This window comes from Haliotis rufescens, unplaced genomic scaffold (assembly GCF_023055435.1).
Source record: "Haliotis rufescens isolate VD_foot unplaced genomic scaffold, xgHalRufe1.0.p SCAF_72, whole genome shotgun sequence".
Taxonomy (NCBI): Eukaryota; Metazoa; Mollusca; class Gastropoda; order Lepetellida; family Haliotidae; genus Haliotis; species Haliotis rufescens.
Genome location: NW_025964364.1, coordinates 979,638 through 1,006,562, shown reverse-complemented (window position 1 = coordinate 1,006,562; position 26,925 = coordinate 979,638). Strand labels below are relative to the sequence as shown.

The following is a 26,925-nucleotide window of genomic DNA, read 5'->3' as shown; positions in this document are numbered from 1 at the left end:
TGTGAATATCATTGTTTGTATACATCCTGCACTGCAATATTTCTAAAGCAGTTTAAAAGTTAGTAGTTGTCTACTCTATTATCTTTCTCTGATTCTTAAAAGTTTGTTTAATGAAATTTAGATTTATTCATTATTTAATTTGTACTCATTAGCACTGATTTAGAATACACCACAAAATCCATAGTTGTATTTCTGTAAGACGAACATATACTATACATCACGTTAATGCAAATATGACAAGTGTAATACGTGTAGACAAGAGTGCCATCATGGCCATTGTGCATTCTCTGAAGTATCAGTTCACACTTCACTGCACTCAGATTTTACGAGTCAATTATCACCTGGACTGATGAAAGCTGTGTGAGTCTGTGTGTTGCTGACAGCCCCAGGCACTCTGTACACTGATTGTCCTTTAATTGACCAGCTTTCACACCCTGAGTGATGACATAATGATGAAGTCTTGTAATTCCCTCAAATTTTGATCTCTTGATGTGTGTGGGAATGTAAAAGATTTCTTCCCAACTTATGTTACTCATATTCCAAGGTGGTGTTACAGAAGGACTACTTAACTCAGCTGATAGGTTCTCATAAAGTCCTTTTCAAGACTGTGTACTCCATTGTCCTTGACTTTGCTGTATAAAGTTGGTAAGGTTAAATATGATTAGTCTTTAGGATTTGCAGGGATTTATCTCAACGTGCTCAGAAGCCGATATTCGACCTCAAGTCTGCAGCAAATTAGATAAGAATTGTAACTAAAATTTCCCAATTTATGATAATAACAGATGCTGTGACTTAGAACAGGTGAATGGTATTTCACTGACCAATTTGAGCAAAATAATGATGTTTTCCCAAATTGACTGTCAAGAACACTTGGTTTGGAATCGTGAATAAATCACTGGATTTGCTGATTTTGTGATCTGTTTGTGAAGCCATGCTAACAAGTTCTGACTGAGTGGATCACAAAAGATTATTAACATGAGGGTGAGGTGTGATTAATTCCTTGTTGTGAATGCTGTGTGATCTTTAAAACTTTGTGATATTTGTAAGAATCGTAGTATAATGAGTATATGTATGATTTAAGGTTTATGCATGGATAGAATAGGGTCAAGGTCAGGGTAATGGGGGTTTGGTTATTATTCAATAATAATCATTACCATAATCGTCTAATGGACATGATTATGACCAACTTACGAGTGTAACTGTGAGTTACTGTTGTGATTCCAATTACATTCAGTTTTTAAGAGGGGAGCGGGTGGCCCAGCCATCTGTCAGAGTTGCGCCCCTTGGGCACGCCAGAATCCCCTGATCCTGGGTTCATATCACGGTTCTCCGGATTATGTTTCTAGGTTTGTCAGCACCATAGCCGTGCTCATGGGTTTTGTGAAAGTGGTAAACGTCTGAGACCTCCATCACATGGGGCTTTCCTCCCACATTAATATGACACGCCATGATACAACTGGAATAATGTGCAAGCAGCATTAAACCCACTCTATTTTTAAGTAGTGTAGGTGTGTAACAGTTAGACTTACATTTAGTCTCTGAAATGAACATATTTTACAGATAAAAACAGTTGTTAAATTATTGTTATGAAATACAATAAAAAGGAGCCCAGAGACTCTCTTGATACTGCAGTAATCTAGACTTGCCAAATATGCTAGACTTGCATGGGCTGTAGTGGAAATATTTGTTTCTAGGTCTGTATGACAGACTAAGTAACGGTTGGTTGGTTGGTTTGTTGTTTAACGCCGCACTCAGCAATATTCCAGCTATATGACAGCGGTCTGTAAATAATCGAGTCTGGACCAGACAATCCAGTGATTGATATCATGAGCATCAATCCACGCAATTGGGATCGATGACATGCAACAACCAAGTCAGCGAGCCTGACCACCCAGTCCCGTTAGTCGCCTTTTACGACAAGCATAGTCACCTTTTACGGCAAGCAACTGAGTGACTTTAGTCACTGGTCTGAAGCCCATGTCTACTAAAATTTGGGGAGCACGGGTGGCCCAGTCGTCTAAGGCGCTGCGATTCGCACGCCAGAAACCTTCGTTTGTAGGTTCGAATCCCGGTTTGCCGAGATAATGTTTCTGGGTTTGTCAGCACCATACCCGTGCTCGTGGGTTTCACCGAAGTGGTAAACTTTCCTCCCACATTAAGCTGACACGCCACGCGTTAAACCCAACTCACTCACTCACCCACTATTAAAATTTGTTTTGGCCTATAAACTTGAACTAATACTAGTCCAGATGATAGCACTATAGCCACCAACAGAAAATAATGTCGAGAGCCAGGTTCAGGCAAGTAGAATCAAATGTTTTTGGCACAGATTGAGTTAATGTTACATTATGCAGTGTTGGTAGTTTAACGATGAAACCAGTGGAGGTATATCGCATGGGTGTAAAGTTACCAGAGTCAAAAGCCTTCAGTTGCACCGTCATCCCCGTTACTTTTTAGCCTTTTAACAGCCCTTACTGGAAGTTTGATGCACTTTCAATTATCAGCGTTAGGAATTGGCACTAGTCCTTTAGTCCTTGCCAAACTGCCCAATAGTTTAGGTACCGGTATCATGACTAGTGGAAACTTGCCTTTTTTAAGGGTTTTGCTATTTGTTATCATTATAAGGACTAATGGACTAAAAATGTTATATATGTTTTTATACAAATATTACATAGATTACGGAACTGATAATTTGTTTCCTTTCCTGAAATATTACTTATTCTCACGAGTCTTCACAGTTCACTCGTCACTTTCACCAGTTATGTGCCAAGGGGCGGTCGGGCGTTCACTCGTCACGCCGAAGACCCGGGTACAATGTGTGAAGCCCATTTCTGGTGTCCCCCGCCGTGATATTGCTGGAATATTGCTAAAAGCAGCGTAAAACCATCCTCACTCACTTACTACTTAATGTCTCTATATGTGACTAACAGGATCAGGTGGTCAGACTCACTGACTTGGTTTATGCATGTCATCTTATCCCAGCTGCTGTATCACTGGATTGTCTGGTCCAGGCTGTGTTATTTGTACAGACTGCTGTCATTGAGCTGGAATATTGCTGAATGCGGCGTTACACAACAAACAACGTATGTCACAATTACGTTTTGAAGTGATCACTCCAAGCGTTAAGCCACATCTGCAGAGTATACCAGACAACCTCGGGCAAGTCATATCTGTAGGGTAATGTTAAACACAGCTGGAACTTTATCAGAGCATAAAACTGACTAAACTGCCAACTCAACATTACAAGTTGCAGTGTACCAGTAACTCTGATCCAGTGCTTGAATCCCTTATCGATGATGATAATGTGTAGGCCAGGTCCTGTCAAGTGCTTTTACCTACACTCTGTTTCGTTCATGTTGACATTCCATACAAAAGTAAATATTGGGGTTTGATTACACATCTCTCCATGGCAGTGTATTGAATCTCAGTAATAATCTGAACAAGTGATCGTGTCTCCCTTCTGCTACTCTCCAATAGTCAATGGGTGTTCTCTCTGGGTCTCCTTTGTGCTCACGCGTGCCTTGGAGTATTGCCGAACTCAACTTGACATGGTTCAGTAGTTAATCCAATATCACAACAGGACTGTGTGTGTTGGGCTCTGTAACCATTAGCTGACTCGTGACACGGTTATGTTCTCAACCTAACATAATTGATCATGTTTTAAGGCTTCGGCCTGTAGGATACTGTTGCCAGTAAAATGTCAATCCTTGTAAGTTATGAAATACTTCTTGAAATATTCATCACACAAATTGATGAAATGTTTACATATACATGACTTGGTGCTGCTTCACATCGAGTAGGTTGTATTCTGGGGGAACAAATATTGGTCTGATTCATATTTTGTAATTGATAATTTTCATTACTTTCCCTTTGTTGAAATATTAATTTGTAACAGCAGTTGTATACATGGCCTGCACGACTGACCCAGAGGCCTAGATCTGGTGACAGGTCTGTGGAGATGACAACATCAGGACCTGGTGGTCTGGCCCGTCTAATTAATCAGTAACAATGCATTCCCTTCAATTACCATGATTACAGGAAGAATGGACTTCCACCATGCAGGCTTCCACTTTGGCCACAGGTCTAGCCTGGGTGTTGTCAAATGTATTTTGTCTGGTGTGCTCAGCTGATAAAGTTCATATAACATTACAATCTTTTGGAAAGTGACAGGTTCTGGTTCAATAGAACAATAGAATGTCTGGGGCACAGGCTGCTCATGGTATTCATACGGACGTCTTAATCCAAATACATGGCGAGACACTGAACTGTCTGTCGACCAACAAATATTGTTATTGGAAGGACAACATTAATAATGCAAGAGTCTAGTGTGGACTAATGAGTTATGTACTCTGACCAACCAGGTGGTTTAGCAGGTTTAGTGAAATACAGCATTTTGGCTCACACCAGCTTTTGTACCGTGTGGCATTTGAAGAAATGACATCCTCCTATACACAATCTCAGAAGTTAAGTTGTTCTTTGTGGTTTAGCATTGTTTTTGACTTGTGTATTTTAATCAAAATATTTCATTTGAAATCAAGATGATGAAAGAATTCTTGACTATTGTCCCTAATGATTTCCAGCACTATATAGCAGCAGTCAGGATACACTGCATACTCGTCTTTTCTGTGCCATGTATCTTATCCTTGTCCTTGTCCAGACGTCTTGGAAAATGTCAAGGAATATGTTTGGTTTGCACATATACATGCATAAACTCCCATTGAATCTCACAATGCACCACTTATCTGATATATAGACGCCACATGAATGCTTTCAGATGGCCCCTACCCCCCCCCCCCCCCCCCTCCACCTCCCCTCCCCTCTAGGAGGTTGTGTATACCCACAGGCCTGACCCCTGTATAATACATTGCTTGTGGTATTTCCACTGGAGTGATGGAGAAGAAACATGCCTTCACAGATACAGGAGCCACTTAGATACCGTTCTGTTTTTAGGCAGGGCTACACGGAGGAATCATGGGTAAGAATCGGTAAGATATTGGCTGCGTATAGTTTTTGCATCCCTGGCAGTGTGTAGCTATAATGTGTGATTCACTCCATGTTGAGGTGTGGCGCTACGAGCACACGTCTCCACATCCACAGACGTTTATTATTGTATGCAGAGTTCCTGGAAGGAACTGCCAGGTTTTTCACATGTATCATAGTGCTTGAAGTTATTGATGTTTTTGAAGATATCACCTACTTATGGAAGAGTCAGACTGAACCTTTGTTTGTTAGTTGTGAAGACAGAGATCTTGTCCTTCAGTGTGTGTTCTTATGACCAGACTGTGTGTTGTCAGCAGGATGGGTGTGTCTAAGGTGACAGAAACTGGGGAGAAAACTATGGAAGTTTGGTACTTTTGCAGGTTTTCTCCACCCAAAGTGACATCTGAAAATTGTCCATCTTCATCTAATGGCGAGATGGATCCTCACGTTTCTACCGTAGAGGACGACGTAGAGGACGACGGAGGGGGAGAGGACCACAGCCTGGATACTATCAGTCTACTCTCGGAGCAGGAGGACGACAGAGCAACTCCTGTCAGCGTGGACATCGAGGGACATGCGGAGCAGGACGTCTTTGGTAGGTTACCTCCATGTCTTAATAACACCCCTAAAATACTTGAAATTAAATTTGAATGACTGGCGGCTAGCTACCTTTACATTTATAAATGAATTGACCTGGGCTAACAAGCTGATGCCAATTTCTATTCCTGAGACTATCTATCTGATTGCATATGTTTCTGTTTGATTTGATTTTGATTTGATTTTGATTTAAATATATTCCATTTTCAAATGTTGATATTTCTTACTCAGCATGTTCATAAGAATCAATTACTTATCCCAAGCCAGCAGGCTACAAGATTTGTGGCCTAGAAAACCTGGTTCTAATAACCATAGTTTAGTGTTTTGTTAGTTTTAAAAATTAGTTTACAATGTACGAGTTAATTAAGAATTATTTTTCTTACATATCTTGACAAGGTTAAATTAAATTATTGGAACCAACCTTTTTCTTTTACATTTTGACAGAGATTATCAAAGAATTTGTTGAAAATAGCCCGTTTATTGTGTTTATTCAGTTAAGATGTGTTGTATGCTTGCTATTCAGTTTGAAAATACAGAAGTTCAAATATAGGGGGAAATTCTCAAAATACAATTTCTTTTTTGTTATTTACATTATGTGGCTTAGCAAATTCTTAAGTGATGCTATCTTTTGATTCCTCCTCTGTAATCACCACATTTCCTAGATCAGACAGGGGTAAACACATTTTGTAAGCAAGGAAATGATTTGGGTTCCCATGTACCCTAAGTCCCAACTGCAGCCGAGCCTCAGGCCTGGTCCAGAGCCTCTCATCTAAGTCGTCAGTAAGGCGAGTCCTGCGCCCGTTCATGTTTGTAAATGTGTGAGGATAAACAACAAGTTGTGAAACTGTTAATCTGAGAATGGCATCTGTGTCAATGCCAGGGTTGTTGTCACTGAAGCCGGAACAAACCCCGGAAAACCTGCAAACATCAACTGCCTCATTCTACGTGCTGGTCCAGAGGCCAGGGGACAGGGTCTCTCCAGACAGACATGCTTTTATATATTTGATTTGCTGAATGAGAAATTATTTCATGGTGATCAATTTACTTAAGTTTCTTAAGGGGGGAGAAAATGAAGCCTTCGCTCGTTTGCCCAACACTTGTGCTGTTTCTGACAAATGATTCGACAAGTGGCCTCATTATGTTGGTTGTCATCGGGTAATTGTACATGAGTGTAAGAGATGAGTCACACACAACACAGCAGTAGGAAAGTCTCTTTCAGTTTCACTCCACTAATAAACTAAACTCTGACCCTGACACCCACAATGTCCCTGTCACTTCCTGCATAGTTGCTCCTAATTAATGTTTAATCTTTGACCTCGATAGTGACACAACCTACGTTTTCTCAGACCATCTTATCTCCCTACATGTGTCCGAACCTTGCCTTGGTTGGCTGCTTCCTGTGCAGGGTCAGGTTTTGGTTTAGACTTCAGATCAGGAGAGTTGGGGTCACAGGTATTGTTCTGTGGTGATTATGTGGGAGACAAATGACATCAGAACACTTTCATGATCTTGATAGCACATTCTTCTGTATCATTACAGTCTGCGTCATTTGCCTCCAGTCTTCAACCCCGATTATGTTTCTTGGTTTGTCAGCACCATACCCGTGCTCGTGGGTTTCACCGAAGTGGTAAACAACTGAGACCTGCATTACTTCGGGCTTTCCTCCCACATTAAGCTGACACGCTGCGATATAACTGTAAAATACTGTTAAAAGCGGCGGGCGTTAAACCCAACTCACTCACACTCACTCCAGTCTTCAAGGCCCGAGTCTAGTACAATTCTGTTCAGTCTGGTACTAAAGCTCAGCTAGTAATAATCTAGTAACATCAAAATTTACAGAACATTTTGCTTTGGGCCAGTAGATTTAAACCTTTTGGCACAAACTGTCAATGCTAAATTTTTGATAAAATATTTTGCATGAAAATCAGCCAGTGTCCTAGATAATGAACTGATCTGAAACGCTGACAATGTTGCCTTCAAGTTGGTTTAAAGAGTGTTCAGTTTTACGAATTCAATGTGGATTAGCCAGTAAGTGAGAGGAAGTAGTTTCCTGTCACAGTCGACACTGTACTATCTACATCATGGTGGCCTGTAAAGTCCGGACCAGACAAACCAGTGACAGAAAGCATGATCCCTATTTTAGTCAGCTCTTATGACAAGTATGTGGTACAAGGTCGTAGACAGCTGATGTTGTACTTGAAAACACAGTTGTAGGGTTGCAACGTTGCATCGATCAATTACCCCAGAAAATAAAGTAATATATTTAGTGTTCGACAGAATGAGTTTCAAGTCTTTGCCCATACAATTAAGCTTCAGAATTAGGGTGTGTATTGATTGAAATACCTTGGCAGGAAATCTCAACTATCCCAGGACCCACGGATGTTAGGTAGATAGTCACTGGGATATACTGGGACCGGCAGCTTGACACGGGAAGATGTCAGCTGTACATTGTGTAATATCAGCTTCAGTTGATGTGACAGTGGTGTGGTGTCGTGTTACGGATATGATGATGTGATGTGACTGGTGTGGTTTGGTGTTGTGTGGTGTGGTGTGATGCGATATGATGATGTGATGTGACTGTGGTGTGGTTTGGTGTTGTGTGGTGTGGTGTGGTGTGATGCGATATGATGATGTGATGTGACTGTGACTGTGGTGTGGTTTGGTTTGGTGTTGTGTGGTGTGATGTGATGCGATACGATGATGTGATGTGACTGTGGTGTGGTGTGGCGTGATGTAATGTGATGTCATGTCATTGATGTGGGTGTGGTGTGGTGTGATGCGATGTGATGATGCGAAGAGACGTGATGTGATGCAACGGTGATTCGATTTGATGCGACCCTGATGTGATGTGATGTGGTGTGGCGTGGCGTGGCATAGCGTGGCATAGCGTGGCATGGAGACAGTGACTATTGGACAAGATTATTTTATTTCAGCAGGGTTCAAAATGTCTCCTTAAATCATGTATATAAGTCTGAGTAAAATTCAGCAAGGATTTTTGATATCCTTTTTGAATCTGTAAACCATTTTAAAAAGTCTTGCCTTGAAACAGAACAAGTACACTAGTACAGTTTGGCTAGTACGACAGGAAGATAGGGAGGTTGACATAGTGCTACTTCGGGGTAAATGTGATTGATTATGGTTAAATGGATATCAATTATGAATCAAGTTGTGAAATATTAAACATGCTCATGTCCAAAGTTGAGCCATAACATATCACCTCTAGTTTATATCTTGTTTTGACATTGGTTTCGATTACATTTACAGATTACACTTAAGTAGTGAACACTGATAGTTGTCATTAGAGAGGATTACATTTACAGATTACACTTAAGTAGTGAACACTGATAGTTGTCATTAGAGAGGATTACATTTACAGATTACACTTAAGTAGTAAACACTGATAGTTGTCATTAGAGATGATTACATTTACAGATCACTCTTAAGTAGTAAACACTGATAGTTGTCATTAGAGAGGATTACATTTACAGATTACACTTAAGTAGTAAACACTGATAGTTGTCATTAGAGAGGACTACATTTACAGATTACACTTAAGTAGTAAACACTGATAGTTGTCATTAGAGAGGATTACATTTACAGATTACTCTTAAGTAGTAAACACTGATAGTTGTCATTAGAGAGGACTACATTTACAGATTACACTTAAGTAGTAAACACTGATAGTTGTCATTAGAGAGGATTACATTTACAGATTACACTTAAGTAGTAAACACTGGTAGTTGTCATTAGAGAGGATTACATTTACAGATTACACTTAAGTAGTAAACACTGATAGTTGTCATTAGAGAGGATTACATTTACAGATCACTCTTAAGTAGTAAACACTGATAGTTGTCATTAGAGAGGATTACATTTACAGATTACACTTAAGTAGTAAACACTGATAGTTGTCATTAGAGAGGATTACATTTACAGATTACACTTAAGTAGTAAACACTGATAGTTGTCATTAGAGAGGACTACATTTACAGATTACACTTAAGTAGTAAACACTGATAGTTGTCATTAGAGAGGATTACATTTACAGATTACACTTAAGTAGTAAACACTGATAGTTGTCATTAGAGAGGACTACATTTACAGATTACACTTAAGTAGTAAACACTGATAGTTGTCATTAGAGAGGATTACATTTACAGATTACACTTAAGTAGTAAACACTGGTAGTTGTCATTAGAGAGGATTACATTTACAGATTACACTTAAGTAGTAAACACTGATAGTTGTCATTAGAGAGGATTACATTTACAGATCACTCTTAAGTAGTAAACACTGATAGTTGTCATTAAAGAGGATTACATTTACAGATTACACTTAAGTAGTAAACACTGATAGTTGTCATTAGAGAGGATTACATTTACAGATTACACTTAAGTAGTAAACACTGATAGTTGTCATTAGAGAGGATTACATTTACAGATTACTCTTAAGTAGTAAACACTGATAGTTGTCATTAGAGAGGATTACATTTACAGATTACACTTAAGTAGTAAACACTGATAGTTGTCATTAGAGAGGATTACATTTACAGATTACACTTAAGTAGTAAACACTGATAGTTGTCATTAGAGAGGATTACATTTACAGATTACACTTAAGTAGTAAACACTGATAGTTGTCATTAGAGAGGACTACATTTACAGATTACACTTAAGTAGTAAACACTGATAGTTGTCAATAGAGTGGATTACATTTACAGATTACACTTAAGTAGTAAACACTGATAGTTGTCATTAGAGAGGATTACATTTACAGATTACACTTAAGTAGTAAACACTGATAGTTGTCATTAGAGAGGACTACATTTACAGATTACACTTAAGTAGTAAACACTGATAGTTGTCAATAGAGTGGATTACATTTACAGATTACACTTAAGTAGTAAACACTGATAGTTGTCATTAGAGAGGACTACATTTACAGATTACACTTAAGTAGTAAACACTGATAGTTGTCATTAGAGTGGATTACATTTACAGATTACACTTAAGTAGTAAGCACTGATAGTTGTCATTAGAGAGGACTTAGAGTAGAAACTTTGATATGAATCTTTTATCAAGAATATCCAATCTTCCTTGCAAAACTGAACAAAGGTTGAATTGTTTTCTGATTTGTGCATGTGATTTGACTATGGAGAGAAACAAACAAATCCATTCTCTTAATGGGAAGTTTATCAAAATATGAAATTGCCTATTCAGTTATATAAGTTTGTGTAGAAATTCCAATAGTTCTGTTTGTGATGATCAAAGTACAACATGGTGCAATAACAGCCCTGTGAACAGTTTGTGTATGTATTCAGGGTAACAGAGTTATTCTGCTTCACAATCCAAAAGAAAGTGAATTGACTAGAAACCTCCCACATGTAGCAGGGAGCAGGAACTTGAGGGCACTTAATTTTAAGTGTTGTAAACTTTCATCATCATGTCATTAGCATGAAGACCACAGTCCAGGAACTTAAGGGATGCAAGGCACGTATTTGTTCTCACTTCCTGCCAGGGTATAGTTTCCTTGATCGCTGAAGCCTCGTCTTGCCTGTCCATCATCCGCTCTGAATAACTAGTTTCCTTGATCGCTGAAGCCTCGTCTTGCCTGTCCATCATCCGCTCTGAATAACTAGTTTCCTTGATCGCTGAAGCCTCGTCTTGCCTGTGTCCATCATTTGCTCTGAATAACTAGTTTCCTTGATCGCTGAAGCCTCGTTTCGCCTGTCCATCATCCGCTCTGAATAACTAGTTTCCTTGATCGCTGAAGCCTCGTCTTGCCTGTCCATCATCCGCTCTGAATAACTAGTTTACTTGATCGCTGAAGCCTCGTCTTGCCTGTCCATCATCCGCTCTGAATAACTAGTTTACTTGATCGCTGAAGCCTCATCTTGCCTGTCCATCATCTGCTCTGAATGACTAGTTTCCTTGATCGCTGAAGCCTCATCTTGCCTGTCCATCATCCGCTCTGAATAACTAGTTTCCTTGATCGCTGGAGCCTCATCTTGCCTGTCCATCATCCGCTCTGAATAACTAGTTTACTTGATCGCTGAAGCCTCATGTTGCCTGTCCATCATCCGCTATGAATGACTAGTTTCCTTGATCGCTGAAGCCTCGTCTTGTCTGTGTCCATCATCCGCTCTGAATAACTAGTTTCCTTGATCGCTGAAGCCTCATCTTGCCTGTCCATCATCCACTCTGAATAACTAGTTTCCTTGATCGCTGGAGCCTCATCTTGCCTGTCCATCATCCGCTCTGAATAACTAGTTTCCTTGATCGCTGGAGCCTCATCTTGCCTGTCCATCATCCGCTCTGAATAACTCGTTTCCTTGATCGCTGAAGCCTCATCTTGCCTGTCCATCATCTGCTCCGAATGACTAGTTTCCTTGATCGCTGAAGCCTCGTCTTGCCTGTCCATCATCCGCTCTGAATAACTAGTTTCCTTGATCGCTGAAGCCTCATCTTGCCTGTCCATCATCCGCTCCGAATGACTCGTTTCCTTGATCGCTGAAGCCTCATCTTGCCTGTCCATCATCCGCCCTGAATGACTGTGTGCTGAGTGTAGAGAGACAGGATAATCAGCTGACCGCCTGCCCACCTGCCCACCTGCCCACCTGCCCGCACACCTGCATACTGAACTGCTTACACTGGTCAACACTGCTCTACATTTACTTTGATCAAAACAATCTACACTATACAAACAGACAAGTGTAGCTAGCTGTAGGAAATCTGCATCAGAAAAACACAAAGAAAAATGTATTTCGTAGAGTTTTGGTAAGTCGAGCATTTTGTTAAAAATATAGTAAACTACATTTATTACGAACATGTTTATACCGAACACGCTTATAATGAACTGATGGATATAACAAACTGTTTTTTGGTCCTGTCCATTTGCATACAACGAACTACGTTTATAACGAACTAAAATTAGTGGTCCATTTGAGTTTGTTATAACTGTAGTTTACTGTAGCTATTATCTTCTGCCTATATCTCAGTGTTCATCAGTTTAGTTGTGTGCGGGGCAAACACGTTTCATGAATGGCAACTTCCTATTTGTATTGCTCAACATTCCGGTATGGATTCTGCAAGAAGTGTGTTGACGTAAGAATCTACACCGAGACAATCGCCATGATGAGAAGTAGTACTCCACTGCTTGTCTGTCCCAATCTCCCGCCAACGTCTAAATGCCGACCAAACAACTTGTTTTCTTGTAATTGAATATTTGTGTCTTGGGTTACTGACAAGGAATTTTTGTTTGTATTTTGTTTAGGTAGAAATGAAACAAAATAATATAAGTTTGTTTGTTAGAGGGTATGATGACACAGCAGTGACACTGACAGAGAACGACTCCCATGGTTACCAGGACGCCCATGGTGGCCAGACGTAATCTGCTCCAGCTGCGCGTCAATGTTTGTTGCTAGAAATTAATATCAGCGTTAGAAATTGGCACTAGTCCAGTAGTCCTTACCAAACTGCCCAATAGTAAAGGTATCCTAAGGATGAGTAGAAATTGGCCCATTTTAAAGGTTTTGCTACATGTTATCATTATAAGGACTAGTGGACAAAAACTGTTAGTTTCTAACCCTGTAGAATGATTGTAATGGTACAACGTGACTGTGAACCTTGCATGTCACAACATCAGCGCGAATGTATGCTGCAAAGTGTTGAATGTCTGAGACCTGCATCATTTCGGTCTTTCCTCCACATTAAGCTGACACGCCGATATAACTGGAAAACTGTTAAAAGCAGCGTGAAACCCAACCCACTCACTCACTATTAACTGAAAAACTGTCGACAGTGGCATAAAACTCACCTCACTCCACTGTGTTACTTAGCAACACACACTGGTTCATACAATTCAAGGTGATGAAATAACAATAAGACTAATAACAAATCAATCATTTAAGTCTTTTTGTCTCGTGATGATGGTCAGTCATGGTTGTGGCACTAGTTCCCTGCGCAGTTCGTCAGCGGCCTGTACACCTCCCACGGGAGGACTTCTATATCATTTACCACTTATCGTGTTGATGTAAATATGATTGGTCGCAGTAGCCTGTTTGTCCAAGATCATATGAAGCCCATGTTGTTGATCAGCATTAGGACTCTCATGCTAAGTCAGGTAGGATCTGTCAATGCAATAATTATGAGCTTAAAGGATTTCCATGTGATACTCCCCGCCACTGTGTGTGTGAGGCTTGACTCGGGCTCAGTGTCATGGTCTAGGGTAAAACGGTTGAGGGAAAAGTGTCATGTTGAGTCTGTGACTGTCAATCTGCCCTCCACCATGAGAGTCACTGAATCTAATCTTGTCATAGAATATACGACCTTAAACACTGGGTATTAAAATCCATACTACTTGCACCAGGTTTACCACAGACTATAGGCCTGTAAGTAGGTTAAGTCACTGGCAGCCGGCCAGTGGAGGGGCACCAGGAGCCTCACACAGACTATTCTGGTGTCTGTACAGACAAGCTCAGTACCACCAGGTCTGCCCCCTCCACTACACACAGTATATGACAGTGTTAATGTACTAGTTGTAGTTCATCAACATTAATTTGTCTCTTAGAGTCACAAGTGATGAGCTTTGCTGTATCTGTAGGAGATACTTGGCGTAACATACATTCGGAAACCACTGGTTTGAAGCTTTGGTCTAGTGACATATGTTTGGCTCCAGTAAGGTTTGCTAATAATAGTCCATCTGTACCAAATGTACCAATGTACTAATGTACCAAAATGATTTCCCTGATGATATTGGTGTTAGAAGACTAGAAACTGTTCGGTGCAGACTGGACCAAATTCATAAGGGAAAGGTCACTGCAGATCGACAATGACAACTGGAGAATGATCGTGTGTTATTGCGGTGAAATAAAGGGCTATCGACACCAGTACCGACACTAACTAGAATGAAGCTGTGAACAGATCAACTCTTGCTCCGATTTACTTGATGGTGTGAATGAAAATGAATTATGACTAGGGGCATGTTGTTCCAGCGTAACTCTATATGTTGACCAAACATTATTGCCATGTTACATTGACAGCCTGAAAGGACCTAATCATGTAATGTTAGATATGTGCCGTGCTGGCTTGTGCCGATCAGCGGTATGACTGCACCATCTTCTTGACTGGTTTCTCAGAAACAATGAATTCCACCATTGTTGTTGCTTGTTCATTTTTACCGAGGTGGCCCAGTCGTCTATGGCGCTACAATTTGCTGTTAAGAGTTGTGTCCCTTAGGCTTCTTAGAACCTATTCGTGGGATCAAATCCCAAATTCACACTGATATGTTTCTAGGTTTGTCAGTACAGTACTGCTGCTGGTGGGTTAAAGTCTAAGACCTGCATCACTTTGAGCTTTCCTCTGCCATATTGAGCAGACATGCCCATATGACTGAAATACTGTTCAAAGCAGCATTAAACACCTCACTCACTCACTCACTCACTCACTAACTCTCTCACTCACTCACTCACTCACTCACTCACTCACAGTAAACAGGCCGTTCTCAGAGACAACATGAGCAAACAAATGAGCAAACATAGCATGACGGTGACGCATGAGATATACCCTGTATACACTCTGGGCAACTGTCCCGGGACTTGTACATGCCCAGTGAACAGTGTGATAAGCCCTGGCTTTGTTCCTAGGTATAAGTATTAACCCGCTTGACTCGTCAGATGGGAACACAACTCTTCCCATACTGAAATCGAAGCCTTCACATGAAAGGAGGTAGTGGGCTGGTATACTTGGCCTGTAATTACTCCTCCTCAATACAACAAAGTGGGCTGTCATCGCCAGTCATCTGTGTGACTTCAGAATGTAGACAGTGATCATTGAAACCAGGAATGGGAAACACTATTTCATTTTGGGGAATACCGGTAATAGGCATCAGATAAAATATTCTTCTGACCTATTTTAGGATTGGTCACAGCCATTTGTCAAAGATTTGGAGGCCTATTTGTTTTCTACATATCTCTGTTATGTAGAAAATGTGAATGGTGAATATTTGTATTTGACTGGATGGGATGTTGTTGTCAAACTGCTGGAGTAACACAGACCGAGCTAAAGCTTAGCAGCGGTAGAAACTAACACTTTTAGTCTACTAGTCCTTATAATGATAACATACAGCAAAACCCTTACAAATACTAGTCCTTATGATACCTAACTATTGGGCAGTTTGGCAAGGATTATAGGACTAGTGCCTATTTCTAATGCTGCTTAGTTCAGGTGTTCCCGACGCTTTAAAGTCACTTCAAATACATGTCTGCCAGACAGCCATCTTGCATTTTCTGAATTAAATTGATTAGAGAATTATTTCCCAAGCTGGCTGGGGGAGATTTTGGTTTGAGATTAGCATTTTTATTATGTTTAGGAGCTCAATTATTTTCAAGGATTTTGACTCTTTGTGAAATAGTGAAAATAGAGGGGCTTGCTGGTATGCAGTATGTTTGCTGGTATGAAGTATGCTTGCTGGTATGCAGTATGAATTTCAAAGATTCACTGACATAAAATAGCACCATGCTAAAAGTCCTCCAATATGTTTCAATAATATTGTCTGGGACATGTGTATATTCCTAAATATATGTATTTAATTGATGACCATACAGCATGTGTATCTTGACATAAGCAGACTGGCTGGTGGACCACAGGCAGGGATGGCAGGTGCTTGTTTATAGCAGGTATTCATTGTGTAAACCATAAGTTTTAAACACAGACAAGACATGGTACAAACAATGTTAATGCAGGCAATGGGAGAAGACACACCAGATTAGCCAAGGAAGCCCTCCGGTTGATGCATGAGGCGTGTCATGTGCGAGGAAAGCATGTTAATATCGGGTGTATCGGTGCTTGTGTTCTGCCCAAGGCTGTAAGTGCACTGAGGCTCTAGTGATTTATGCCCTGAACAGTCTTCCAAAGTGTTGAGATTAGCTGTACAGAGTTGCAGCCCTTAGGCATGACAGGATCCTATGATTGGGGTTCAATTCCCAGAGTAGACCTGATTAATGTTCTTGATTTGTCGGCACCAGACCCAAAATTGTTGGTTTCTCCATCGTGCTGATTATCCTGCATCACTTTCCTCCGACATTAAACTGACATATAGACTGATAGTGATATATAGACTGACATATAGACTGACATATAGACTGACATATAGACTGACATATAGACTGACATATAGACTGATATTTAGTCCCAGAAATAAATTTATTTTATTTAAAAATATATATCTCTACAAAATGAAAAATATAAAAATCCAAATGGAGAATAGAACAATCCTAGACTTGCCAAATAATTCTCGACTTGAGTTGGACTTCTTTTTAAATCCAATGCAGACCGACTAGCTGACAGACTACAATATGACGTACATACTGTTCAAAGGGGCCTAAACCTGCTTACTTTTCTTCATATGACAGTACAGAGTAGAAGGGACAATGGTGATGATTATGATAAGAATCTAACGTTCACCATTATTATTTTAAGTGTCCAAAATCGATTTACCTGTTACAGATGCAAAATTTTATTACAAGAATCCATAATCGATTTATGTGTTATAGGTTATTAAGAGTGAGTGAGTGAGTTAAAATTTAACGTCGCATCGGTATTATCTCATCCATATACTTAGCGATGGTTATTAAGACATTCATTTGATCTTTAAGTTATGGAGCATTAACACATGTATCACCGATACGCAGCCATTGATAAGTTCATTCATGGAAGTTAGACTCTTTAAGTTTTAAATATTCTTTTACCATGCGCTTTCAGTAGAAGTGATGGACAACCAGTTATGACCGATGATAGATCAGTTGAAACAAACTGAAATAGGAGCAGTGATCCATGGTATTAAAGTCACAAACGATTTCAAGAACTGTGAATAATTTGTATGTGTGATTTTCTTCGCAATAGATGTACCTGCATTCTCAATCGTCCAGTGTATTTTATGTCTCCATTCTGAGATGATAAATACGCAATTGCTACAATGGCTGCCTTTAGGACGTGATCAGCCTCCATAGCTCTTATTCTCAGGGAGCCTCGATTTATATATATTTAATGGTTATAAGGATTAAATTCAAGAGTGAACGTAAAGAATTTGCGCTGTGAGTAGGAAAAAGATCCTGAAAGCCCATTTAATGCCGCGTTATAAGCTTGCATGTTGATGTGACTGTCCGTGTCCAACTTCCTTTATTCAGTCAAAATGGTCGTGTCCTATCAAATAGAATGCAGATATGAGAGTGTTTCGTGTGAAACTAAGAATTAAGTACAAACACTGAGAAATACTGTCAGCGGTAGAAACTAACATTTTAGTCCACTAGTCCTTATAGTGAGTGAATATGGTTTTACGCCGCTTTTAGCAATATTCCAGCAATATCACGGCGGGGGACACCAGAAATGGGCTTCACACATTGTACCCATGTCGGGAATCGAACCCGGGTCTTCGGCGTGACGAGCGAACGCTTTAACCACTAGGCTACCCGACCGCCCCCCTAGTCCTTATAATGATAACATATAGCAAAACCCTTAAAAATGGCAAGTTTCTACTAGTCCTTGATAACTTAATTATTGGGCAGTTTGGCAAGGACTACATACTAGTGCCAATTTCTAATGTTGCTGTTGTCACGGTTATGGCTGCTTTGTGTAAGGACTCCGGGGTTGAACTGGTCCCCAGTCAGTCTTGCTGATGCGGGGTGATTACGTCAATCACTGGTTTGACTGGTTCAGAATTAATTATCTAATTATATGCAGTCATATAGCTGGAATATTGCTGAGTTGGTGTAAAACAACAAACAAATAATGAAAGGGCTCTTCATTTTACATCCTAGACAACTTTGAGGATTAATGTCTAACTTGCTGGCTCTTATTCTTAAACTTGATAAACCAAATACCCAGACTCTGCTCCTGTAACCTTGCTGTAATCAGATAGTAATAGATCGGGTAGGACTGGTGTGTGCAATGTGTGGCGACCCGTGAAGATCCGGGGTAGATTAGCTCTTCAGCAACCCATGCTTGTCATAAGAGGCAACTGACAGGATCGGGTGGTCAGGCTCGCTGACTTGTTTGATGCATGTCATTGTATCCCATTTGCGTGGATCGATGCTCATGATGTCAATCACTGGATTGTCTGGTCCAGACTCAATTATTTACAGACCGCTTCATATAGGTGTAATATTGCTGACTGCGGCGTTAAACGACAAACAAACAATGTGTGGCAATTTGCCATGTTTTATGTGCTCAAAACTGTTTTCATTTAAATCCCTTCTTCCCGGTTTACCCTGACAAGTCACGGCATGTTATCATGTAGAGAGACAATCTATTGTGAGGACAATAGAAGGCATTGATCGGAACACAAAGATGAGCACGACACCCGAACAGTCTCGTAGGTTCAAGTGTGAAAAAACTTACTTCTTTCCCCCTCAAACGCCAGGGATGTACCAGAATGAATATGTGCAAAAGACTGTGAAAAGGTTTGACCATCTCATCACAAGAGGTAACCATAGTTTGACCATATTGTTTTGTGTAATGAGTTATCAGCAGGTAAGTTCAGGTACATCGAAGCATCCATCATCATCTATGCTGGACATCCCAGCAGTGACAAGACAGCCACAACTTGTCCTGTAACCTACATGCTAATTGTCAGTGTGAATCACGTACATTGAACTGTAAACTGGTAGTAGAGAAGGAAATTGAACTTTGCTAGTGGCTTCTCTTGTCCGTCAGTCAGCTGTGTCAGTGATAATGTCTGTATAATGGATGTAGTGTCTGCTAAATAGGTGTTTCCTTATCAGCTACGACATCCGATCCAAACAAGATCTTGTCTTTACTTGTCTCCATGCACACAGGTTTAGTGTAATGAGATTTAATTTGATATTAGCTATAGATATTGGCAGAGGAGGAGGGGGGTCAATATTTGTGTTGTCTAGTAGAGTTGAGGCTAGGTGGGGGGACTTGGAATGTATTGATTCATCGTCAAGCTGGCGGACATCTCTCTCTGTCACAACATGCTGCGGTCTGCTGGATGCTCTTGATTATATTTCGTGGATGGGTCTTTGTTCTGACAGCACTCTGTGTTGACAAAGGGTAGTGATGAATTTAGTGCATGGCTTCAAACACGTCTGAAAATATTAAGACATGGTTCGTTGGTTAGTCAGGCTCAACTGCAAATCAGTTACACTATGACTTTAATGACTGTTTAAAAAATGTGAAAAATCATGCTCATTGTGCTGTTCTTTGTTATGACTTGTAATTTGGTGAATTAACAATGTATGAATCATGGACATGATACAGTGTAACCCTTATAGATAAGCAGCCCTCGTCTGATAAACATTTATTGTGAGTCGGCTATAAGGACAGAAACATGCTGCAAAGAGAATCTTACGGAAAATAGTTAGCAGTGCAGAAATGACACACACATTGTTAAGATGAAAGACCTTTTTGTGAAGAACACGTTTTGAGGTCGGACATTGTTCAATTTGTTGTTTGGCCACTACCAAACTTTCCATTCTCGTGTCAATAATTCCATCCCTGTGAAAATTTTGGCAAGCAGGCTGTGAACTATTTCACTCATTTGCTCAAGTCAGCCATGTTTTGTCACTGATTGTGTGACTCTCCCCTCCCTTTGTCTGAGCCGGATAATTGAGACTGGAACTACGTGAGCCGTCGCGGTCATGGATTCCACCCAGTGCCATCGCACCCATCTGCCTGGCACACACACAAAGGAATCAACTCCAGTATGTGGAGACCTTAGTCTGACAATTACCTGCTCATTTGGTTTTCACCATGTTGACAGATAATAACATATAGGAGGCAATGTTGTAGAAGTATGTTATAAAGGTGCTTGTGAACGCTGTGTATTGAATGAGAGGGGTGATTGCGAGGTATTTAAGTTTAGTACATAGCTTGTGCCAGGCAACAATGGCTAGTGGATGGTGAAATGTTTCAGCAGTAGAAACTAACATTTTTAATCCACTAAGTGACCTTATAATGATAACAGAAAAGCAACACCCTGAAAAAGGGCAAATTTCTACTAGTCCTTATGATACCTTTACTATTGGTCAGTTTGGCAAGGACTACAGGACTAGTGCCAACTTCTCACGCAGTGTTTGACTGATGCTGTACTTTTAAACTAAGGGTCAGTCCTGGGTCCTTGATGTCTGCTGTTAAAGTATTGAATTTCGCAATGCCTTAAATCTTCATTTCTCAAGTAAGGTTGTACAAGGACCCCTTGACTTCCACTGTGTTGAGATGTGTCTCTACAGCAGGATTTCCTAACTGCAGCCCGGGTGTTATCTCACACATGGCTGTATCTGTAATAAATGCTTAATCTGAGGTTAATCCTTGCTCTGACAACATTACAACGTCCCCATAGCAAGCTGGGATATAACTGCAGTTATCTCATATCTACACGATATAATACCCGGTCTGCACCATGTATATTACATGTGCCAATGTGTACTTATCCTTTCAGGTGGTGGGATGGACAGCAGCAGCAGGGATGTGTCTGGGGGAGACAGCGGCGGCAAGGGCGTGGCCGGGGGAGGGGGAGACAGCAATGTGGAGGAGCAGCTGGTTATGGTAAGTAGGCAGCCGTTCCTCCGTGTTCTATCTATCAGTTATTGTGTCGGTGTTTGTGTGAATGTTAGGGAATCCACAGTACCCAGTGCTTGCCTCCAACATTGTAGAGCAAATTAGGTCTCCAGTATCCCAATTCTTGACCTGGATCCAACAACCTGTCATAAAAGCCATCTTAAATGAGGATCCGGTGGCCACAATGGGAGGTCTGATTGTGTGTCACTGTACCGAGTGTACCCCGACATGTGGGAGTTTATCCTACATATTGCAGGTTGACATGATAGACTAAGGCATAAAAACACAATCACTTTCAGATACTCACTCACTTATCAACTCTTGTTCATTCACACATTGAGATATCCATGTATTATTTCTATAACAGAGACCATGACTAACCTTTATGACCTTTGACTCAGTTGTTGAATACAAAGGAGACACTCATCTGACTTTCAGCTGATCACTTGACCAACTTTATAGTTTTTAACCCATCACATTGGTAAAACAGTTGAAAAGTTTGATGGGTGTAACTTTGGATTTAACAGCAACATCAATTGAGGTGAGGAAAGGTCCTCCCTCTCGGAGTCTCCAAGCCCCCCTACTCTCTCTCCACAAGCATAATTAATACTCGGTTTCCCTAATTTAGTAATTAGCTTGACAGATTCTCTATGCTATGTATGATGACATTTGTGTCAGGCCAACAGATCTGATGTTCACACAGTGCTTTTGTTCTGAGGTTATTCCATCAGATACTAGCTGGGTGAATGAGGAAACTGACTCCTGTTTGGTTGATTTCCATCAATCATTTGTCTATGTTGCTCCACTCAAAGGGTGATGACCTGCAATAACTGTCATATTGCAGGATCAGAGGTTGGATATATAGCTCATTATTCCCCCTTCATCAGTGCTGATGATGTATGGATTGGATGCAGAGTATGTCAACTGAAATGTATCATAGTAGATAGTATCAACCCACCCCACCCCCGGCATATAATGTGTGGGAGGGGGGAATATGGTTGTCATCAGGTCTGTCTGTCCGTCCGCCCGCCTGTTCATCCATATTTTGTTCCAGAGCTTGATTCGAAAACCATGAACGATGTTTCATCCAAACTTGGTACATGTGTTAGCCAGGGTCTGAAGTTGTGTCTTTTTCTATTGTGGGGGCCGGGGTATTTGTCATCTTCTAATGACTCTTGTTTTAGTAAGGCTAAAAGAAATAATAGTCTTGGTTCTCAGGCACCGCCCGCATCATTATAAAGTTCGCCGCACGTTTTGTTTTTATTTCCATTTTTAAATCTTTTTAAAAAAATCCTTAAATTTTCCAGGTCCAACGGTCATCAAATGCTGTATTCACGTATTTTACTCATCAAGGAATACATTTATCTAGGGAGGCCTGTTCCCAGGTCAATTGTACAAAATTGTTTATTTGATTACACAACTGATAATCAAAACAAAAAAGAAGATACCACCTGCCCACACTATATTTTCAAAACCATTGCCTGAGAACGAATCTTTTTATTTTTTAAGCCTAAAGAATTAGTATTTTCAGGATTATTCAAGGTTTATTGATTTGTTAAATATCATCTTTTCCTTCCCTTTTAAGACAGTGAAAAATCTTTCCTAGAGCTTCAAATTGAAGTTAGAAATTTATCTAAGCATTCTTGGCCTAATGTCTGCATCAATTGTTCCACCAAATTCCCAGATTGGTATTAAAGACATTCAGTTCAGGTTATACTGGTCTACTAACTCTGTTCTAAGTGACTGAGTGACTGAGAGGGAAATTATTGCATTTGCAGTGTTCCCGTTTACCGGTAAATTTAGGGTGGACTGGTAATTTTTACAGTTGCCAGTCCACGTGGACTGGCAGTTTCAAAAGCTAGTGGGAACACTGGGATGGCAAGGTTAGAGGACCTGAATGTAAAAACAATTGTTGACCCCAAAAACATTTTCCCAATTTGCTGCCAAAGACTCATAGTTTAAGATCCGAGCAAGCTCCCTGGATGTAAATACTGGGCTCCATGACCAAGTGACGAGGAACATGACGTCCAGGTGTTTAGCAGTGGGACATGTACACCCATACTGGTCACATAGGGAGGGTCACGATAATGTTTCTTCAGTCCGTGTTCCTGCTTCCATGCACCTTTGTTTGGCTGGCTGTTGTGAACTAGGTTTCTACCATGACAATAAACATACAGGATCACATGTCCAGTGGCAGGCAGGCACCTGTAGTGTTTACAAACGCAAGGAAAATTTACTTGACTTCAGATTTGTGTTACTGACACGAACTGGACAGGGATTGTTGGACTCTTGGTGTGACAAACATTTCACGAAGGCCCGTAGACTGATACATGCTGTTGTATCTGTCACCTGTCATCTTCCCGAGGCTAGGGAGTTAACTTTCTATAAGTGTCCAGTTTCAACCCTTGCCAAAGTTCCTTGCTGGAATTCCGGAATTACATTTTGGCTGGACTAATGAGTCTATGCATAGTCCAATCAAAATTGCGTAACAAACTAGGCATCTGGATCTTAAACAACATGGATTTCAACATGCTGATTTCTGTCAACTGAAGGATTTGCAAAGCATATGTACCGCCAACTGGGCGTTGACAGATATTTTGCAAATCTTTTCATGTTTTTAATCAGTGCTCAAGTGATTCTATGCACTTCGCAAGGTAGGGCCCATTTTATTACAATATAGATCCTGACTATCAATCAGATGGTTTTGACTGGGCGCTGCCATTTCTTTTTAAGCAATTGGAAGTGATAGAAGAGATGAATCTGATTGGTCAATAGGAGGGACATAGAAGTGACATAGCTCGTAATAGCCACTGCTGGCGCTACGATTGAGCCCAGAAATACCAACGCAGGTCGGCAAAGGTGGTAACTTGACTTTCTTAGTCAGTTAACTCCCCTGCCTCGTGAAGATGGTCCCCTGTAGGACTGCAGAGACAGGTCAGGGTCTTACCTTGACTTACACTAATTCATTTTAAGGGTCCTTGCAGGCAATATGAGGAAGTCATGAAATGGTATAGTGTACTGTAAGTTTTGATAATATCTTTAGAGCCTGCAAAGAATCAGTGATCATATGGACAGTAGGCATGATTGATGAATGAAATGACAGAAGCCCATAACTGCTCTTGATGCACTGTACGTAGGTGCAATGAATATTATAGTGTGTCCCTGGGACGCAGTGAATATATTTTCTACGTCCAATTGCAACATTTGTGAGTACTGGATGCGTAAAGCTTGTACTTGTACACTTGTACATGTGTTAGACTGCTGTGGTGTCTGTCACCAGTTGGACAGTAGAGGGCCTGGTTACAACGACTGGGTCCCGCTGGGAACAGTTGACAGCTGCTAAAGCAAACTCCAGCCTTGATCCCGATTCACATATCCAGAGCTTCAGATCTATTATCTGGAGCTCTGTATATATCCAACTACATTTGACAGATTGTTTAATCAAATAGATTTTCTGTCGCGTGGTGTTGCTTATGCCCCAGCTACCGGAAGCTGACAACATCTGCAGCAGAATGATAGCACTCGATGTAGGGTATAGGTAAAAGGTAGAAGAGGACAACACTTACCTGGACAATCTGTGAGCCTTACACAACACACAACACACAACACACAACACACAACAAATGTGTTGATCAACTTACCCCAGAAATCCCCTGCCTCCATCACACACTAAACCAGCACTTTATACCCTCTACAAAATACTGTAAATCATGAAATTAATGGGTTACCAAATTAATGTGAGTTTCGACCCCTGGCCTAAAGGGGGTCATGATATTTACGGAAGGAGCCATGCCTTTGAACTATAAAAACTAATCAGCAGACACTGACGCCAAGACTGCAGACTTAGAATTCCATGATATAGTATGGGGTGATAGCAGTTTGATTGAATGTTGATCTTCACAAATTAAACTTCAACTGCTTGACATGAAATCAATAGGAGGAGATTCCACATATTCAAATGAAACTGGTTGGGTCAGTGTTGAAGATTGTACAGGTTCCAAGTGTTGTAACATGAGTGTGTATTCCCCACAACTGCTTTTACTGTACCGGACATGGTCACTCCGTAGTTGTGCAGTGTTACGTATTCCCCACAACTGCTTTTACTGTACCGGACATGGTCACTACGTAGTTGTGCAGTGTTACGTATTCCCCACAACTGCTTTTACTGTACCGGACATGGTCACTACGTAGTTGTGCAGTGTTAGGTATTCCCCACAACTGCTTTTACTGTATCTGACATGGTCACTACGTAGTTGTGCAGTGTTACGTATTCCCCACAACTGCTTTTACTGTACCTGACATGGTCACTACGTAGTTGTGCAGTGTTACGTATTCCCCACATCAGCTTTTACTGTACCTGACATGGTCACTATGTAGGTGAGCAGTGTTACGTATTCCCCACAACTACTTTTACTGTACCTGACATGGTCACTACATAGTTGTGCAGTGTTACGTATTCCCCACAACTGCTTTTACTGTACCGGACATGGTCACTACGTAGTTGTGCAGTGTTACGTATTCCCCACAACTGCTTTTACTGTACCTGACATGGTCACTATGTAGGTGAGCAGTGTTACGTATTCCCCACAACTGCTTTTACTGTACCTGACATGGTCACTACGTAGTTGTGCAGTGTTACGTATTCCCCACATCAGCTTTTACTGTACCTGACATGGTCACTATGTAGGTGAGCAGTGTTACGTATTCCCCACAACTACTTTTACTGTACCTGACATGGTCACTACATAGTTGTGCAGTGTTACGTATTCCCCACAACTGCTTTTACTGTACCGGACATGGTCACTACGTAGTTGTGCAGTGTTACGTATTCCCCGCAACTGCTTTTACTGTACCTGACATGGTCACTACGTAGGTGAGCAGTGTTACGTATTCCCCACAACTGCTTTTACTGTACCTGACATGGTCACTACATAGTTGTGCAGTGTTACGTATACCCCACAACTGTTTTTACTGTACCGGACATGGTCACTCCGTAGTTGTGCAGTGTTACGTATTCCCCACAACTGCTTTTACTGTACCTGACATGGTCACTATGTAGGTGAGCAGTGTTACGTATTCCCCCCTATTGCTTTTACTGTACCGGACATGGTCACTACGTAGTTGTGCAGTGTTACGTATTCCCCACAACTGCTTTTACTGTACCGGACATGGTCACTACGTAGTTGTGCAGTGTTACGTATTCCCCACAACTGCTTTTACTGTACCTGACATGGTCACTACGTAGGTGAGCAGTGTTACGTATTCCCCACAACTGCTTTTACTGTACCTGACATGGTCACTACATAGTTGTGCAGTGTTACATATTCCCCACAACTGCTTTTACTGTACCGGACATGGTCACTCCGTAGTTGTGCAGTGTTACGTATTCCCCACAACTGCTTTTACTGTACCTGACATGGTCACTATGTAGGTTAGCAGTGTTACGTATTCCCCCCTATTGCTTTTACTGTACCGGACATGGTCACTACGTAGTTGTGCAGTGTTACGTATTCCCCACAACTGCTTTTACTGTACCGGACATGGTCACTACATAGTTGTGCAGTGTTACGTATTCCCCACAACTGCTTTTACTGTACCTGACATGGTCACTACATAGTTGTGCAGTGTTACGTATTCCCCACAACTGCTTTTACTGTACCGGACATGGTCACTCCGTAGTTGTGCAGTGTTACGTATTCCCCACAACTGCTTTTACTGTACCTGACATGGTCACTACATAGTTGTGCAGTGTTACGTATTCCCCACAACTGCT

The 26,925-nt window shown here is 40.9% G+C and overlaps 1 protein-coding gene across 1 annotated transcript in view; it reads left to right on the top strand.

Moving 5' to 3' along the window:
- Window positions 1-4,844: 4,844 nt before the first annotated feature.
- The window catches only part of LOC124124631, a 70,970-nt gene continuing 48,889 nt past the window's right edge, over window positions 4,845-26,925 (top strand). Inside the window, exons 1-3 of the mRNA XM_048388471.1 lie at window positions 4,845-4,975; window positions 5,361-5,575; window positions 21,034-21,140. Coding sequence (XP_048244428.1) covers window positions 5,416-5,575; window positions 21,034-21,140 — 267 coding nt within the window. The 5' untranslated portion in view covers window positions 4,845-4,975; window positions 5,361-5,415. The remainder of the gene's footprint in view (window positions 4,976-5,360; window positions 5,576-21,033; window positions 21,141-26,925) is intronic.